At 47.8% G+C, this 20,055-nt stretch overlaps 1 protein-coding gene across 1 annotated transcript in view; it reads left to right on the top strand.

Annotated features, from left to right (window-relative positions):
* The window catches only part of txnrd3 (thioredoxin reductase 3), a 79,213-nt gene extending 59,503 nt beyond the window's left edge, over positions 1–19,710 (top strand). Inside the window, exons 12-16 of the mRNA XM_038812132.1 lie at positions 2,705–2,861; positions 13,113–13,220; positions 16,805–16,900; positions 17,410–17,544; positions 18,192–19,710. Of these exons, the coding sequence (XP_038668060.1) occupies positions 2,705–2,861; positions 13,113–13,220; positions 16,805–16,900; positions 17,410–17,544; positions 18,192–18,257 (562 nt within the window). The 3' untranslated portion in view covers positions 18,258–19,710. The remainder of the gene's footprint in view (positions 1–2,704; positions 2,862–13,112; positions 13,221–16,804; positions 16,901–17,409; positions 17,545–18,191) is intronic.
* Positions 19,711–20,055: the final 345 nt, after the last annotated feature.

The raw sequence follows: 20,055 nt of genomic DNA, 5'->3' as shown, positions 1-20,055 counted from the left end.
AAAAAAGGAAAAGGTTGCATTTATATAGCACATTTCACAACCACTCCATCTTTATGGCTAATGAGATACTTATGGAATGTAGTCACTGCGATATAGGAAACAGAGAAGCAAATTCCCACAAACAATAATGTGATAATTGCCTAATAATTTGTTTTTTGGGGGCAGCATGGTGGTGCAGTGGTTAGCACTGCTGTCTCGTGGCGCCGAGGATCCGGGTTTGATCCCGGCCCCGGGTCACTGTCCGTGTGGAGTTTGCACATTCTCCCCACGTCTGTGGGTCTCACCCCACAGCCTAAAAAGATGTGCAGAGTAGGTCAATTGGCCACGTTAAATAGCCACTCAAATGGAAAAAAAAAAGAATTGGGTACTCTAAATTTCCAAAAAATGTTTTGCTGTAATGTTGATTGAGGGATAAATATTGGCCTGATTAGTGCCCTAGCATTAAAGTGTTGGTGTAAATGGAGTTTGATTGTTCTGTAAATATTGTTTCTAGAAAACTAACCCTGGTAGCAGTGTTCTGAAAATATTTTGTTCTACACCATGTCCCTTTGTCTTGCTTTCATTTATTGCTTGGTAGTCTTAACTTCTTGCAAAATATAGCATCCATGTGTATTGATGTGCAACTTTAGTATTGCAGACCCTTCAGTATTACCTAGAGTGAAAACATCTTTTTACCTAAGTTCTTTTGCTGCCTACCATCAAATAAAAATAATTCATAAGGCACAGTTTCCTATGAAATCCAGCAATTTTTGGAACATTATAGCAGTACAGCAGAAGTCTCTGAATAACTCCAGCTGCTGAAGGATTGGGCTGTTATTTAAATGTTCCCTCAAAAGTGAAGTTTGACATGACATTTTCTCATTGTGCAGAATTAACTATGTTTTAATGCTATAATTTCATCTAATGTGAAACCTACGGAGGGATTGGTAATTTACGGAGTGCGTTCATGGAGAACAGCATAATCCATATGACTTCTGCATCACTGCTAAAGCCCACTGAACTAAATTGACGCATTTGGCCAAACACAGGCCATGATGGTTTTAGACTTTTTTGGAATAAGATAAAATCACCATTTAATGTATTCTTCTCATGATGTGGTAGTTCCTCAAAGGTACAGGGGGATCTGGGTGTCCTGGTACATGAATCATATGCAGTACAGCAAGTGATTAGAAAGACAAATGGAATATTGGCATTTATTGCTAGAGAATGGAATATGACATTAGAGAATTTTTACTGCAGCTGTACAGGGCATTGATGCGACCACAGTTTTAGTCTCAATTGAAAAAATAAAATAGAAGCAGTTCAGAGAAGGTTCACTCTACTCATTCTAGGGATGAAGGGCTTATTGAAACATATAACATATAAGATCCTGCGCGGATTTGATCGGTAGATACTGGGAGGATGTTTCCACTCGTGGGACAGACTCGAACCGGAGACATGGTAGGAGATCTACTGATTAAGATGGAGATGACAAGAAATGTTTTCTGTTGAAAAGTTGAGTTGTGTGGAATTCTTTCCCAAAAAGCAGTGGCGGCTTGGTCATTGAGGCAGGGTTAGACAAATCTTTGATAGCCGAGTGGTGGGGGGGGGGTTTAAGGCCACAACCAGATCAGCCATGATCTTATTGAATGACGTAGTGGGCTTGAATGGCTTACTTCTGTTCCTGTGTTTTAAGCTTCCCCTTAAACAGCTGCCATAGCATCTTGTTGCCTTTGTTTGTTTCGAATTAATTTAAAAGCCACGTCCCCTTTTCCCTAAGTTCCTGTGGAATGTGGGCAGGGAATCGTTGGCAAGGCCAGCATTTATTGCCCATCCCCAATTGGCTCTTGACCCGAGTGGCTTGCCAGGCCATTTCTGAGGGCAGTTGAGAGTCAGCCACATTGCTGTGGGTCTGGAGTCACATGTAGCCCATACTGGGTAAGGGTGGTAGATTTCCTCCTTTAAAGGACATTTTCCAACAAATCATATCAATGGAGAGTTTCATTTCATGAGTGTTGTTGGAGTTGCGTTCATCCAGGCATGTGAATGTACTAATTAGGAGTAGATCTCTCAGCCCCTCGAGCTGACTCCACCATTTAATAAAAGCGTGTCGGATCTGATGTTGACCTCAAGCCCACGTTCATGCCTACCCCTATAGCCTTTCACCCCCTTATTAATCAAGAATCTCTGCCTTAAAAATATTCAAAGATTCTGCTTCCACTGCCTTTTGAGGAAGAGAGTTCCAGAAACCCGCAACCTCTTGAGAGAGAAAAGAATGGCAGATATCCTTCCCTAAAAGACAGTGAACCAGATGGTCTTTCATAACAATTGGTAGTTTCATGGTCAGCACTGCTGGGACTAGCTTTATGTTCCAGATTTATTAATTGAATTTAAATTCCACCAGCTGACATAGTGGGATTTGAGCCTGTGTCCCCAGAGCGTTAGCTTGGGCCTTCGATTTGCTTAGTGACATTACCCTCTACTCCACCGTCTCCCCTAAAAATGAAATGATCACTCATTGCAAGGATTATTTTCAGATTTGTAAATGAAGCTCTGATATCTATAATAGGCTTCTGATCTGGGAATTAGTAAATTGGCAGAGTTGTTTTGCTTGGTGAGATGTCTCTACTGCATTTGGAGGCTGTTGGTTTTCAAGCATCTAAATCGGACTAGCTTACAAAACAAAATATTTTGTTACAATAGTCTACTTTCAATGTATTCTTAGAAATGGGAAAATCTTGGTGGATAATGAAGAAAGGAGCAATATACCGTACATCTTCGCGATAGGAGATGTCATTGATGGCAAGCCGGAGCTCACACCCGTTGCTATTCAGGCTGGGAAGTTGCTAGCACGCAGGCTCTACACAGGTTCTACTATGAAGGTACGGTGTTATCTCCTTAAACATAGAAAATAGAAGCAGAAGTAAGCCATTTGGCCCTTCGATTATACCAGACCTTTCAATGGGATCCTCTATCTCAATGGCATACTCTTTTGTTTTTTTTATAAATTTAGATTACCCAATAATTTTTTTCCAATTAAGGGGCAATTTAGCGTGGGCAATCCACCTACTCTGCACATAAGACCATAAGACATAGGAGTGGAAGTAAGGCCATTCAGCCCATCGAGTCCACTCCGCCATTCAATCATGGCTGATGGGCATTTCAACTCCACCTACCAGCATTCTCCCCGTAGCCCTTAATTCCTCGCGACATCAAGAATTTATCTATCTCTGCCTTGAAGCCATTTAGCGTCCCGGCCTCCACTGCACTCCGCGGCAATGAATTCCACAGGCCCACCACTCTCTGGCTGAAGAAATGTCTCCGCATTTCTGTTCTGAATTTACCCCCTCTAATTCTAAGGCTGTGCCCACGGGTCCTCGTCTCCTCGCCTAACGGAAACAGTTTCTTTGCGTCCACCCTTTCTAAGCCATGTATTATCTTGTAAGTTTCTATTAGATCTCCCCTTAACCTTCTAAACTCCAATGAATACAATCCCAGGATCCTCAGCCGTTCATCATATGTTAGACCCACCATTCCAGGGATCATCCGTGTGAATCTCCGCTGGACACGCTCCAGTGCCAGTATGTCCTTCCTGAGATGTGGGGCCCAAAACTAGACACAGTACTCCAAATGGGGCCTAACCAGAGCCTTATAAAGGCTCAGTAGCACATCGCTGCTTTTATATTCCAACCCTCTTGAGATAAATGATAACATTGCATTCGCTTTCTTAATCACAGATTCAACCTGCATGTTTACCTTTAGGGAATCCTCGACTAGCACTCCCAGATCCCTTTGTACTTTGGCATTATGAATTTTCTCACCGTTTAGAAAGTAGTCTATGCTTGGATTCTTTTTTCCAAAGTGCAAGACCTCACATTTTCTCACGTTGAATTGCATCAGCCATTTCCTGCACCACTCTCCCAAACTGTCTAGATCCTTCTGCAGCCTCCCCACTTCCTCAGCACTACCTGCCTGACCACCTAACTTCGTATCATCGGCAAACTTCGCTAGAATGCCCCCAGTCCCTTCATCCAGATCATTAATATATATGGTGAACAGCTGCGGCCCCAATACTGAACCCTGTGGGACACCGCTGGTCACCGGCTGCCATTCCGAAAAAGAACCTTTTATCCCAACTCTCTGCCTTCTGTCAGACAGCCAATCCTCAACCCATGCCAGTAGCTCACCTCGAACACCATGGGCCCTCACCTTACTCAGCAGCCTCCTGTGTGGCACCTTAGCAAAGGCCTTTTGGAAATCCAGATAGACCACATCCACTGGGTTTCCCTGGTCTAACCTACTTGTCACCTCCTCAAAGAATTCTAACAGGTTCGTCAGGCACGACCTCCCCTTACTAAATCCATGTTGACTTGTTCTAATCCGACCCTGCTCTTCCATGAATTTAGAAATCTCATCCTTAACGATCGATTCTAGAATTTTACCAACAACCGAGGTTAGGCTAATTGGCCTATAATTTTCCACCTTTTGTCTTGATCCTTTCTTGAACAAGGGGGTTATAACAGCAATCTTCCAATTGTCCGGGACTTTCCCTGACTCCAGTGATTTTTGAAAGATCTCAACCAACGCTTCCGCTATTTCTTCAGCCACCTCTCTCAGAACTCTAGGGTGTAGCCTATCGGGGCCAGGAGATTTGTCAATTTTAAGACCTTTTAGCTTTTTTAGCACCTTTTTTTAGCACCATCTCTTTTGTGCTACCGTTGGGTTGTGGGGGTGAAACCCACGCAGACACGGGGAGAATGTGCAAACTCCACACGGACAGTGACCTAGAGCAAGGATCGAACCTGGGACCTCAGCGCCATGAGGCAGCTGTGCTAACCACTAGGCCACCGTGCTGCCCCCTCAATGGCATACTCAAACACTCTTCCCATACTCCTTTAGAGTCTAGAAATCTACCTTTCCTCCTCAAATATATTCAGTGATGTGGCCTCAACAGCTTTCTGTGGTAGAGATGTCCATGGGTTCACCACCCTCCGAGTGAAGAAATTTCTCCTCCTCTCAGTCCTAAATGGCCTACCCCATATCCTAAGACTGTGACCCCTTGATCTAGGTGCTTCAGCGAGAGGAAATAACATCCAGTCTGTCCAGCCCCATCAGGTTTATACTTTACAACCTCGCACATGAGGTGGAGGCATTCACTCTCCGGTGCACCTCACACCAGCCCCCCTCCTCTATAACCTCTCCCAACTCTTCCTCCCACTTTGCTTTAATCCCCTCCAGTGGTGCCTTATCCTTTTTCAACATAGCTCCGTACACCGCTGACACTGCCCCCTTCTCCATTCCCCTTGCCGTCGGCACCTCCTCCAGCAATGTGGAAGCCGGTTCCTCCGGGAAGCTCTTTATTTCCTTCCTGGCAAAGTCACGAACCTGCATATATCTAAACACTTCTCCCTGCTCCAGCCCATACTTCACTTCCAGCTCCCTCAATGCTGCAAATCGACCCCCGAAGAAACAAATCTTTTAGCGTCTTAATCCCCTTCTCTTCCCATTTCCGAAAGCTTCCATCCCACCTCCCTGGCTCAAATCTGTGGTTCTCCCGAATCGGCATTTCCCTTGACCCTGCCCCCCAACCCGAAGTGTTGGCGAAACTGCCTCCAGATTTTCAATGAAGCTATTATTACTGGACTCCGAGTATTTCGCCAGAGCTATCTGGAGCGGCGCTGTTGCTAGTGCTTTCAGCCCCGACCCCCTGCACAGTCTCTCCTCCATTCTGAGCCACTGGGAATCAACCCCTCTTACCCAGATCCGCACCGTCTCCACATTCGCTGCCCAGTAGTAGTACATCAGGTTCGGGAGACCCAAACCCCCTGCCTCCCTTCCCCTCTGTGTAGCAGCACCTTCCTCATTCTGGCCACCTTCCCTCCCCATCTGAACGAGTTAATCCTTCCCTCAATCTCCCTGAAAAAAGACTATAGCAGGAAAATCGGTAGGCATTGAAAAATAAACAGAAATCGCGGCAACACATTCATTTTAACCGCCTGTACCCGACCCACCAGTGACAGAGGAAGACCATCCCACCGTGCCAGATCAGCTTTCACTCACCCCACTAAACTAGTGGTGTTGTACTTGCGAAGCCTTCCCCATTCCCGGGCAATCTGCACCCCCAAATACCTAAAGTGAGTCCCTGCCTTACGGAATGGCAGCGCCCCCACCCCTGGTTGAGACACCACAAAATACTCACTCTTGTCCAGGTTCAGCTTGTACCCTGAGAAAGACCCAAACACTCGCAGCAGCTCCAATATTCCTCCTATCGACGCACTCGGTTCCGTAATCAGCAGCAAGTCGTCGGCATATAAGGACACCCTATGCTCTATTCCCCCCCCCCCCCGCGCACTATTGTCATTTTTAAGCAACAGTGAAATCGATGCCTGCCCCAAGGTTTGTGGCAGCACTCCCTTCCCTATCGCCTCTTCAAACCCCCCCACCATCAGGGGTGCCAACTTATCCTTAAATTTTTTATAATATTCCACCGGAAACCCATCCGGCCCTGCCACCTTCCCCGACTGCATCCTCCCAATCGCATCTTTTATCTCCTGCTCCAGTACAGTAGTCCCCCGTTATACCGCGCTCCGCAATACCGCGGTTCGCGATATACCGCGGGGGGGCTTATGGACCCCAACTGTCAGTTGTGTCAATTTCAGCGGCCGGCTGATTATTTCAGTGAGAGCAGCTTCCCTCTCTGGATCAAAGTGAGCCGGCCGCTGAAATTAACACTGCCGGCTGCTCTCTCCCTCCAATCAGAAACATTAAAACTTAAAAGTTGGAATGGAGGGAGAGAGCAGCCGGCAGTGTTAATTTCAGCGGCCGGCTCACTTTGATCCGGAGAGGGAAGCTGCTCTCTCACTGAAACAATCAGCCGGCCGCTGAAATTGACACTGCCGAGGGGGGGGCGGGTGTTGGGGGGGAGAAGAGGGGGGGGCGGGTGTTGGGGGGGGGGGGGAGAAGAGGGGGGGCGGGTGTTGGGGGGGGGGGGGAGAAGAGGGGGGGCGGGTGTTGGGGGGGGGAGAAGAGGGGGGGCGGGTGTTGGGGGGGGAGAAGAGGGGGGGCGGGTGTTGGGGGGGGAAGAAGAGGGGGGCGGGGTGTTGGGGGGGAGAAGAGGGGGGGCGGGTGTTGAGGGGGGGAGAAGAGGGGGGGCGGGTGTTGGGGGGGGAGAAGAGGGGGGGCGGTGTTGGGGGGGGGAGAAGAGGGGGGCGGGTGTTTGGGGGGGGGAGAAGAGGGGGGGCGGGGGTGTTGAGGGGGGGGAGAAGAGGGGGGGCGGGTGTTGGGGGGGACCCCCCTGTGGGTGTGGGGGAGAGAGGGTGGACCTGCGGGTGTTGGGGGAGAGAGGGGGGGCCCTGCGGGTGTTGGGGGACGGGGGATGGAGAGGGGGGGGGGGAGGGGGCGAGCCGGAGGGTGTGGGGAGGGTCGAGCCGGAGGGTGTGGGGGGACAGGGGGCGAGCTGGACGCTGAGGGGGAGAGGGAGCGAGCCGGAAGGTGTGGGGGGAGTGGGGGCGAACCGGAGGGTGTGGGGGGAGAGGGGGCGAGTCAGAGGGTGTTGGGGGGGGGAGAGGGGGCGAGCCGGAGGGTGTGGGGGGAGAGGGGTCTAGTTGGAGGATGTGGGGGGAGAGGGGACGAACCGGAGGGTGTGGGGTGGAGAGGGGTCTAGTTGGAGGATGTGGGGGGAGAGGGGGCGAGCCGGAGGGTGTGGGGAGGGGGCGAGCCGGAGGATGTGGGGGGAGAGGGGGCGAGCCGAGCCGGAGGGTGTGGGGGGAGAGGGGGCGAGCGGAGGGTGTGGGGGGAGAGGGGGCGAGCCGGAGGGTGTTGGGGGGGAGAGGGGGCGAGTCGGAGGGTGTGGGGGGAGAGGGGTCTAGTTGGAGGATGTGGGGGGAGAGGGGGCAAGCCGGAGGAAAAAAAAAGAAATTGACACTGCCGGCTGCTCTCTCCCTCCAATCAGAAACATTAAAACTTAAAAGTTGGATTGGAGGGAGAGAGCAGCGGGCAGTGTCAATTTCAGCGGCCGGCTCATTGTTTCAGTGAGAGAGCAGCTTCCCTCTCCGGCCGCTGAAATTTTAATTGGATCCACGATGGGGGTTTTAAATTTATTTAAAAATCTATGCTAGCGCTTCCCATTGTGAGTCTACGGGGGTCTGACCTCTCCCCCCGCCCCCCCGTAGACTCACAATGGGAAGCGCATGCATAGATTTTAAAATAAATTTAAAACCCCCATCATGGATATCCGCGGCTCGGATACAACGCGGGTGGCTGTCTTGGACCCCAACACCCGCGTTATAAAGGGGGACGACTGTATTGCTCCTTCTAACGTAGCCCTGTCCCCCTCCCCTAGCCTCAAGAACTCCAACCCGTCTAGAAATTCCAGCATCTCACGGTCTCCCCCCGGGTGGCTCTGACCTGTACAACCTCTCGTAAAACTCCTCAAAAACCTTGTTAATCAGCTCCGGAGCCACCACTAACTTCCCGGCCCCATCCCTTACCTGAAGAATTTCCCTTGCCGCTGCCTCCCTCCGGAGCTGACCTGCTAACATATCTCCATGTTCATAAACTGCACCCTTTGCTCGTCTCAGTTGGCGCACCGCCTTCCTGGTGGATAGTCGGTCGAAGCTCACCTGTAGTTCCTTCCTCTTTTCCAGCTTCACTGGGTCCCCATCCTCTGCATAACTCCTATCTGCCTCCAACATCTCATCTATTACCCTCTGCCACTCCAACCTCTCCTTTTTGTCCACCCTGGCCTTGAACGAAATTACTTCACCCCTCACAACCGCCTTTAGAGCCTCCCAGACGACTGTCTTCGACACCTCACCCGTACATTTGAAACTTGTATATTCCTTAATTACCGTTTCAATTTTGTCACAGAATACTTGGTTCCCCAAAAGCCCCACATCCAGTTTCACCCCGGCCTCTGCGCTACCCCCTTCTCCAGCACCATATCCACCCAATGTGTAACGTGATCTGACACTGCAATTGCCGAGTATTCCGACCCCTTGACTCCAGCCAGCAAAGCCTTTCCCACCACAAAAAAGTCGATCCGCGAGTTTACCTTATGGACTGCTGAGAAAAACGAGTACTCCCCTCCCATTTCCACCATTAGCCCAGCCCTCCTGATGGGACCAGCGAGCGAGGCCGTGATCTGTCCAACCTTGGCTCCTGAACCAAGTTCCAGTCCCCCCCCCCCCCCCACCCCCCCCCCCCCCCCCCCCCCCCCCCCCCCCCCCCCCCAATCAGCTTGTGTGTATCCAAGTCGGGAATGGCCCCAAACACCTTCCTCGCGAATCCCACATCGCCCCAATTGGGACCGTATACACTAACCAGCGGCACTAATCTCCCCTCCAGCACCCCTGCCACAATCGCATATCTACCTCCCCCAATCTGCCACCACCTTCTCCATCTGGAAGTGTACCCTTTTGCTAACCAACATCGCTACCCCTCGAGCCCTTCCATCAAATCCAGAGTGAAACACTTGGCTAACCCAGCCCTTTTTAAGTCTCACCTGGTCTTTCACCCTCAAGTGAGTCTCCTGCAGCATTGCCAGATCGGTTTTCAAACTTTTAAGATGTGCAGATTTTAAGATTTTAAGCACCCTTGACCTCTTGACCGGACCTCCTAGACCTCTTACGTTCCATGTGACTATCCTTACTGGGGGTCCCCCCCCCCCTCCCCCAACCTTTCTTATCCACCATCATCATACCCCCGGGCCCTGCCCCATAAGCCTGACCCGGCCCTGTCCATTGTTAACATCGAACCCCCCCGAGAACCCCAGCTCCAATGTCTGCAGCCCTCCTCTCACCTCACCTCCGTTCACTAGCTGACTTTAGTTAGCTAGTGCGGGTGGCTCTCCCCTGCCAAGACATATCATATCATCTCCTACCCAGTCCCAGAGAAAGAAACAAAACAAACCCAACAATCCAACCCCTACAATTCACTAACATGACATTTAACCGTCGCAACACAGACCGCCAATCAATCCACCATTAACTTGAACTCTGTAACAATGCAAAGAGAGGTAAATTACAATACAAACCCGTAAAAAGAAAGTTATAGCATTTATATATTTTCCAGCTGTTCAACCACAGTCCCTCTTCCAGTTCCGCTCTTCACGTCTGTCCCAAGCCTTCTGCCCTCACGAACGCCTCAGCCGCATCCGCTGTCTCAAAATAAAAGTCTTTGCCGTCATTAGTGGCGCTGGTTATACGCACAATCGCTTCACAGCTCCAGGGTCCCAGGTTCGATTCCGGCTTGGGTCACTGTCTGTGCGGAGTCTGCACATCCTCCCCGTGTGTGCGTGGGTTTCCTCCGGGTGCTCCGGTTTCCTCCCACAGTCCAAAGATGTGCAGGTTAGGTGGATTGGCCATGATAAATTGCCCTTCGTGTCCAAAATTGCCCTTAGTGTTGGGTGGGGTTACTGGGTTATGGAGATAGGGTGGAGTTGTTGACCTTGGGTAGGGTGCTCTTTCCAAGAGCCATTGCAGACTCGATGGGCTGAATGCCGCCTCCTGCACTGTAAATTCTATGATTCTATACGTTACCCTCAACTTCGCTGGGTACACCATACCAAATCGCACCCCCTTGTACAACGTCGCCTTCACTCGCCCAAACGGCGCTCGTCTTTTTGCCAATTCCACCGTCATGTCCTGGTAGATCCGAACCGCAGTACCATCACATAGCACCTCCCGCTTCTGCTTCGCCCAGCTTAATACCTTCTCCTTCGTGCAAAACTTATGGAAGCAGATAATTACTGCCCTTGGCGGCTCGTTCACTTTGGGCTTCGGCCTTAATGACCGATGAGCTCGGTCTAGCTCGTTCTCACCCTCGTTGGACACGAGGGGTTCTCACCCTCCCCCATCAGCTCCGCCAGCTTCTTAGCAAAGTATTGTGTTGGCCATGCACAATACTCCTCTGCATTCACCCAGAGCTCCCCTGGGACCAGGCGTCATCCTTCTTTCTTCCTCCTAGGTCGGAGCCATCTGACGTGGAGTTAAAACTCGGGATTTCCCCGAAATTGCCGAGAATCATGGCCACCGGCGGGAGCTCTTTTCGTTGCGGCCGCTTTGCGCGCCCACGCCTCCGGAAGTCCACCATAATTCCTTTTAATGGAGCTCCCCAATCTCTCTTCGCCATCTCGCGCCTCATACCGTTGTAGTTTCATTTTTTTAGATTTAGGACCTTAGTTTCAGATTGGTCATCTTCACTTTCGATCCTCATGAAGAATTCTATCACGTTATGATCATTGTTCCCTGAAGGACCCATAACAAGATTATTAATTAACCCCTCCTTATTACATAATACCAAATAAAGGATAGTAGGTTCCCAAGCGTGTGGTAGTAATAATAACTTTTTTGTGTCACAAGTAGGCTTACATTACACTGCAGTGAAGTTACTGTGAAAATCCACTAGTCGCCACACTCGACGCCTATTCGGGTACACTGAGGGAGTATTCAATGTCCAAATTACCGAATGTGTCCCTCAACATTATGGTTTATCACTTTAATCTCGTACACACTCCAGGAATTAATCTGCCACGGTAATATGGTCCTCTGGGACTATGGCAACTTTCATATAGATTAAAGTCACCCATTATTACCGTAGCATCCTTGTTATATGCATCTTGAACTTCCTGTTTAATGACATCCGCTACCTTGCTAGTACTGTTTTGGAGCCCACTAATATTCCCCACCGCTCCCACAAATGTTTACCATCCCTTGTTGCTTCTCGGCTCCACCCAGACTGATTCTCATCTCAATTTTCTGAGCCAATATCCTCTCTCTCGATTGCTCTGATTTCATCCTTAACTAACAACACCACTCCACCTCCTTCTCCTTTTTGTCTGTCCCTCATAAATTGAATGCTCTTGAATGTTCAATCCCTACCTTGATCACCCTGCAGCCATGACTCCATAGTAATCGCAACGTACCCATGTATGCCAATTTGTGCTGTTAATTCGCCTACCTTATTGCGTATGCTCCATGCATTTAGATAGAGTGCCTTTAGATTTGGCTTTTTAACATTTTTACCCATATTTGTTTGTACCATGGCCCTATTTTCTGGCTAGCCCATATCTCCTCTGCCTTCTACTGTTGCCCTCTACTTTTCATTTCTATCTTTCATCTCTCGTGTCTCCCTGCTCAGGTTCCATCCACCTGCCCCTCTGGTTGAAACCAACCCCAGCAGCACCAGGAAATACCCCTGCAGGGATATTGGTCCTGCTGGGTGCAGCTTGTACAAGTCCCATCTTCCCAGATCATTAGGAATAGGAGTAGGTAGGGCAGCACGATGGCCTAGTGGTTAGCACAACCACCTCACGGCGCTGAGGTCCCGGGTTCGATCCCGGCTCTGGGTCACTGTCCGTGTGGAGTTTGCACATTCTCCCCGTGTCTGCGTGGGTTTCGCCCCCACAATCCAAAAATGTGCAGCGTGGATTGGCCACGCTAAATTGCCCCTTAATTGGAAAAAATAATTGGGTAATCTAAATTTATAAAAAAAAGAAAAAAAAAAGGATAGGAGTAGGCCATTTGGTTCCGTGAATGGCTCCTCCAGTCAATAAGATCATGGCTGATCTGATTGTGGCCTTAACTCCACTCTTCTGCCTGCCCCAAATAATCCCTTGCAGATCCCTTGTTATGTGTAAATAATCTGCATGCTTTGTGTGGCTGTCCCAATGGCCCATTTGGTAAAACCAATAAATCAGAAAATCTCAAATCAGTCTGAACACACCTAATCTCATTAAGGTTAGTGATGAATGTGGAAGGAGAAGGAGAGCAATCAATCTCCTGATCTGTTATCTGGTGATTCATGGCTGGAACTACCATTATTGAATCTTGGGTCAAATGGAGTAACACAGGCTGTGCTCAAGTAACGTGCCTTAACTGACAAAGTATGACGATGGATAAGGCACCAGAGTTGCAGCTCATGACGCTATGGAGGATAGTGAAAACTCAAAAGTACCATTGTCTTATTCCTGGGAGGTGATTTTTGGCTGCTTTTATTTTAGATAATGAATCCTTTTGTCAGTTTGTAATGCAGGTATAAAGTGTAATATGTTAAAATATTTGTTTTCAACTACTAAAATATGACTAAATAGAGGAAAGTACTGTCAATTTTATTGATAGCAATTTATTTTTCAGTGTGACTATGTCAATATATGTACGACAGTGTTTACACCGTTGGAGTACGGATGTTGTGGACTGTCTGAAGAAAATGCGATCGCACTTTATGGTGAAGAACACATAGAGGTCGGAACCTTTTTTTTTTCAGTGTTTAGGAATGTCTGGTTAATTACTCTGACCCTACTGTTGTTAAATAGAACATATGTTTTGATGGCCGTTGTAGAGAAATCAGGTACATGGTGCCAATTCAATTGATCTCTGTTGCTGAGCTAGAGCAAGGTTCCTTCTTTTTTTTAAAAATTGAGTACCCAATTCATTTTTTCCAATTAAGGGGCAATTTAGCATGGCCAATCCACCTACCCGGCACATCATTTGGGTTGTGAGGGCGAAATCCAGGCAAACACGGGGAGACTATGCAAACTCCTCACGGACAGTGACCCAGAGCTGGGATCGAACCTGGGACCATGGTGCTGTGTGGCAGCAGTGCTAACCACTGTGCCACCGTGCTGCCCAGAGCAAAGTTCCTTCTGATTGTCCAGTGACTCCTCTTGAATATTAGATGTGGATGCAAACTGAAAGCAAGATGGTATTTGGTAGTGATGCTTTCAATGGTTAAATTGAGTCTTGGAGATCTAGACTCGTGTGAAAAATGCTTCCAAGAGGGTAGAGAGAATCTACAATGCAGAAGGAGGTCCACGCCCCGAACCTATCCCTGAACCCAGCAACCCCACATAACCATTTGGACATTAAAAGGCAATTTAGCATGGCCAATTTTCCACTTTGGACTGTGGGAGGAAACCAGAGCACCCAGAGGAAACCCACGTGGGCATGGGGAAAAAGTGCAAATGCCACACAGACTATCACCGGAGGCTAGAAATTAGCCTGGGTCCCTGGAGCTGTTAGGCAGCAGTGCTAACCACTGTGCCACCGCACTGTCCATGTGGAACCAAGATAGAACAATTCCACTAAGCTGGACAATGGGATTGGAGGACATTGGAGTTATTTCAAAGGCTGCAGAGCATGTGAGTGCAATACAGTTGTAGAGGCTAATCATTGTTTAACTTGGGCTAATTCCATGGCTGTGGCAGGTACAGAAACCTGATTAGAGATTCAAACATAGCACATTGAGAAAATTGGTCACTGATTTGGACATGGGATGGTTCTTTGCTAGGATAGGAATTATTTGAAAATGTGGATGATTATGGCAACTTTGGAAGGGGTGTTGGACAGTACTTGAGAAGAAGCACTTGCATTCAGCTACATGGAGGCTAGGAAGGGCATTGGGCTGACCAATTTCGTGGACGTGGAGTTCAGCATCTTATGGACAAGATGGGTTTTGAGAGGGCTTGGATGAAGAAAAAAGAAGTTGGAGAAAGAGTGGGATCTGGGCTCGGTAAAATAGGTATCGACCTCTGAACAGATCTAGTTAAAGTCCATAAGTTGCATTTTTTTTTCTTGATAGTAAAGGGGGCAATGCAGAGAGGTTAGACTAAGTAGCAAGAGAATGGGACTCGTGCTGAGGCCAAAGAAGTCTTTGTTTTACCCAGTGCTGAGCTGGAGGAAACATTTGTGAAAAACTGATGCATCCTGATGGGATGCAGCCAGCCTATGGAAGTGATGAAAAGAGATATGATGTTACAGCATACGCGTGGAACCTAAATTTGTCTGTATATGATGTTACCGAGGATTATCTGGATGTAGTGGATAGAGTTATAATGTGACTAGGTAAGTGCATTGTATGTTTAGCCGATGGGTCCGATTAATTATTACATTTTTCCAATTTTTGGCAAACTTTGCCACAGTTTACTTTTGTCCCATCTTTCAAACTGATTATTGAATCCTTCAACTGTACAGTACACGGTTAAAATTTGCGAAAGCTCGTTTGATCTAGCCTGGAGCCTTACTCCCTCTCGCCTGAATCTCCTCTTACACTCTGGATCTCGCCCTACCGATCCCGTCCCTTATCTGTGCCATCTCTCCTGAGGCAGTCTGCTTCCTTAGCTGGTGTGCAAGTACACGGCTGGCCTTATTTCTGTGCTGAGATTAAGCACCCCACCCACCCCATGTCTGGCTGGGTTGGTTCACTGCTTTCCCAGTGAATAGGCTTTGTGTACACGGGAGAAGAAGGTGAACTCCTCCCTTGGGTGGTTGAACCTCCACGGGTCCGCCTTCCACATCTGTTCCATGAAGCTGGTTAATTCCCTTGGCATTCCTAATTTGGCTCCTGTTCTAGCACTGGATCGGTTTAATTTTGGGTCTTGCACACAGTTGAAATCTCTCCCCCTGCCCCCAGATGAATTGGTGGGAGTATAGGGTGGGAATTTCTGCCATTGCTTTTTTTTTAATACAAACTCTGTGTTTTCCCAGTTTAACTGGGTGGTATCTATTTATAAATACCTTCCAGGATTCCGCTGACCAATATGTATTATCCCCCTGGGCTTGTCAATGTAACAGCAACTTTTTTGTTTGACCACCGCCCTCGTCCGTGGTCCGTTGAGTTCCCGCACATTCCAGGTGACCTATTCCGATGAGGCCCCCCCCTGGTCAGCCATAGTTATCTTGTGTAGTGCTGCACACTGGGGTTCCCCTCTGTTCATTGGCCATCTAAGATGGTTCCTGTCTCCATGTGCGACCTCTTGTGACCAACATTCTACCCACCTATTTTTCCCACCTCCTTTCCCTGAGCTCTTCTGCCCATGCGGCCCCCCCTTCCCTTCTCCGCTCCCCCATGCAATCCACCACCCCTTTCGCTGCTCTCCATTGCTCCTCCCCTAAAGCCTTGCTACCATTGCCTGCGGTGGTCCTCCTCCCGATGTGGGTCTCTGTTGGAGCGACCTGTGGACCTGATCCACCTCTGGGGGCTTGGCAACGCTGTCCTGCCCAACCAGCTTTCCAAGCATCAATGCCACAAATTCTTAATTCTGTCAGGTTCCTCCCATCTGTGCCCTCCGGTAGCCCAACAATCCGTTGGTTCTACCAGTGGGACCTGTTCTCCTGGTCGTCTACCTTCCCCTTCAGGGTCGTCACCAACCTTGTCATCTTGGCTTCGAGCGAGGTGACCTGCTCACCCTGGTCCTTGGCGCCTTTTCCAGGCCCAGCACCGTTGCCTCCTGGGCCCCCAGTGTCATCTCCACCTGGCCCATTGTCTACTTTATGGGGGCCACTGCGGCCTCTACTGCTGACCTCATTGCCACCATAGGTCATCTTTCACTGCTTCCCTGTGCTTCTGTAGTTCCGTTGTGATCAATTCCATCAGTTTCTCCATCATTTGCTGGGCCGATGATGGCGATCCTGTTGGGTCTGCCATGCTTGGCTCTTGGCCGCTCCACAGGATTCAGTGTTCTGGGGTTGAGGATTTCCCCCCTCTACTTTTACTGTTTTTTGCGGCCTGATTTCTGGCTTGTTGGCATCTTGGCCGGTTAATTAGGAGATGGGGGTTAAGCTGGGGGACTTTTTGCACTGTTGTTGCCCATTTGAGGGGGGGGGTTAAAAGGTCTAATCACAGGGTTCGAGGAGAGAGTCACCGTTTGTGCGACCGATAGGCTCATGGCCGCCACCGGATGTCCCTACCTACATTTTTAAAAATGCCTAACTTTGCATTTGCAAGTTTTTAAAAGTTTGAAGCCTCAAGGGTTTGCTTTTTGGAGCTTTGGTTCTGGGTTGCAAGTTTGTATTTACATTTTGTGTTGTGTTCATCTTGTATGTTTCAGGTGTATCACAGCATGTTCTGGCCACTGGAGTGGACAGTACCAGGGAGAAGTAAGAATGGCTGCTATGGCAAGGTGATTTGCGCGAAGCTGGATCATGTAAGTTTTGGTGTGTCAATTTTTCAAGAATGCAATAGCAGTGTGGCGGTATAATATTTACTATAGGCACTTGAAGTAGCTTCTTCCTTGCCCAAATAGCATGAGGAGGTTCTGCAACTGTTTCACAAGGATCCTCCCATTTATAACCGAGGAGGACGAATGTCTTCTCTAAGGGTGGTTTATCTTTGGGATTCCCTACTCCAGAGAGCAGGATCATTGACTATATGCAAGGCCGAGTTGGACAGATATTTGATTTTCAAAGGAATTAGGGTGGCAAAAAAAAGTAGAGGTATCTGTCGGATCTGCTATGATCTAATTAAATGGCAGAACAGGCTCGAGCACCTGAATGCCTATTCCTATTTTTATTTCTTCAGTGATGGCATATGAAACCTATTTCTTGAAAGTTTACCGAGTCTAATTTTTTAAAAACCTTAATTAAAAGAAAAGTAGCTGTGAAAGTAACAATTCTATCCCCAGCTCTTTTAAATTAACTTTCCTTCTGGTTCTAGTCTCGAGTGGTGGGATTCCATGTGCTTGGTCCGAATGCTGGAGAAATCACTCAAGGTTTTGGTGCAGCAATGAAATGTGGGATGACCAAAGATCAGCTGAACAGCGTCATCGGCATACATCCAACCTGTGCAGAAGTAAGGCTTGAATTTTTGTCCAGTCTCATTCTCTATCGTGACCCTCAGCCACTAATGTATTGCAAAGAAATTGCATTGGAAGCACAAGATCCCTTTTTTATGGCTTTTCTTGCACTTCCCTGTTTGTTTTTCCCTTTCTAGTTTGTGGTGCTGGCAGTTTTGCCAAAGTACCTTGTGGCTGGTCTGTTTGTTCATTAATCTTGGAGGAGAAGCACCAAAACAGCGCGACATTCCTGTCAGCATTCGACATTCATATGCTTCACCTTCCTCTAACAGCAAGCTCTGATAGATATAAGTCAGTGTCTGCTGTACGAACTAAATGGCACTGTGTCCATCTCTGTTCACTGTAACTACTTGCCACTAACTAAAGATTGACCACATGCTCAGCACTGCTATATGGTTGTATTTCACCTGCCAAAACTCTGGAGAAATAATTCCCCAGTACCTTGCTGATATGTTTGTTTGTGGTGAAAGGGCAGGATGATGGTACCTATTTTGGTTATCATTCAGTGAGGCAAGTAGAGTTTGTAAGTAGGAATACGTGAATTGGCTCCTTATGATGGGTTATTCATCTTATTGCGTAATTACAAAGTTATTGATCTGCCTCCTTCCTCTTCTTGCAGTTTACTACTGTTTTTTTCATGTAGGTGTTCACCACTATGGAAGTAACTAAACGATCCGGTGTGGACATTTCTAAGAAAGGAGGATGCTGAGGTTAAACCCTGCTGTTGTAATGTTGCTGCCCTTTGCATGCACTTCCTCTGCTCTGTGGTTGGCTCAACCTGCATCCTTCTCCACTCAGGTAAAACTAACACAACCCACAGCAGGAATATTCAAGTAAAATTCACCACCAAATACCACCAAATTGTGCAGTGCCTTGAGTTGCACTTCGTGCCTGTCACAGCAGAGGATCATGGTGTGCTTGGGGTATGCAGATCAGCAGCGGGGGTAAACCTCATCTTCGAACTTTGACCCAAACCTGCTTGGAAGGGCATTAAAAACGATAGTGCCTTCTTGAAGTTTTGGCCTGGAACCTGATTTGAGGTGGGCCATGACGGATGACTAACAAGCAAGGTCTGGAACCTCTACGTCCAATCAAATGACTGCGCTTCCTTTCAGTGGTGAGGCTTTAGTCTTGTGCAGCAGTCTGAAGTCTCACCGGATAATACTTACTACTATTCCTTGTTTCTTAAATGTATGTTGGGCTGCTGATGGGGTGAGATGAACGTTTTTTTTCCTCTGTACAGTTTAGGTAACTAGCATCATTGTACTCAATGTTTATACGTTTAAAAAAATCAAGAACTTGTCTGTAAAGGAACATGTCATGTTTGATTCATATTTAAACTCTGTACAATATCAATCTTAAACCTTTTTCACCAAAAAAAAAAGCAAGTTGATTATGTTTCAGGAAGCATGGGCCTGAATGTTTTTGTTTTGTCTGAGGCTCCGCCTTGTGTGTAATTACATACACTTTGGTATCTTCTCCCTTTTTAAAAAAACTTGATCTAAAATGAGAGTAACCAACTACTGCTGACCAAACTTGTTAGTTGAGGGTGTTCAGTTTTTAACAAGTGGGAATCGGTGAATCTAGAAGCTGCTTTTTGCAGATATTTACAATCAGAATTGGTGTTTTTGTATTCGAATTGGGACTTTGCATAAAAGTGAATCTATTGAATGAGTTTTTGTCTTGTACACCTCTGCATACCTAAATGAGAGCTTGACTGTTAGTCCACACTTTATTTTTATCGAGTTCTAATTAGTAAGAAGTTTAGTACACTGCTGTACTTTCCTTTACACATCCATTTATAAGTTAAATTGAAATAGTTTGTGTTTTCCAGCATCACTTTCTGTTGCTTTCATTTCTCCCATTCTTCACCCTCTTTTTAATTTGGAACACTCACACACCAAGCTCAGTTTGGATATGTATACTGTCACATTTTATGGCTTTGTTCAATTTATTTGAAGGTAACCATGCGGTGCTTGCTATTTAATTGGGAATTTTTTTGTTGCATTTGTTTATCATTGGTGCCCATCTGACTAGAACCTTTGTGACACTTGATTGTATTCAGCCTCTGAACAGCAGTAACTTGAACAATTCCATTGTGAACAAAGTTTGTTATCCAGAATGCATTTAATAAAAAATAAAAATCTGTATAGAATTCAAAACTGTGCAAGGAGTGTACTTCTGTTCAGGTACAAGACTAGGTATTTTGATGTATTTGTGGCACTTGGGGCAGCACTTTAAGCTGGGGGCTGTGTCAGGGGAGATGCCGATCAAGGGGAATCGCAGGTTTGAGCCGGGGAGGTTTCGGAGATGGGAGGAGAGGGGGAATCAGGGTATTAAAAGACCTGTTTCTGGGGGGGGGGGATGCTTTGCAAGGTTGGAAGAGTTGGGGGAGAAATATGGACTGGGGCAAGGGGAAGGGGTTGAAGTACCTGCAGCTCCGCGACATTGCGAGGAAGGAGGTTCAGAGCTTCCTGATGGCGCCGGCCCCCTTACTGTTGGAAGAG

This window comes from Scyliorhinus canicula, chromosome 11 (genome assembly GCF_902713615.1).
Source record: "Scyliorhinus canicula chromosome 11, sScyCan1.1, whole genome shotgun sequence".
Classification (NCBI taxonomy): domain Eukaryota; kingdom Metazoa; phylum Chordata; class Chondrichthyes; order Carcharhiniformes; family Scyliorhinidae; genus Scyliorhinus; species Scyliorhinus canicula.
Note: the sequence above shows the minus strand (reverse complement) of the source record. Positions and strands in the feature narration are given on the sequence as shown.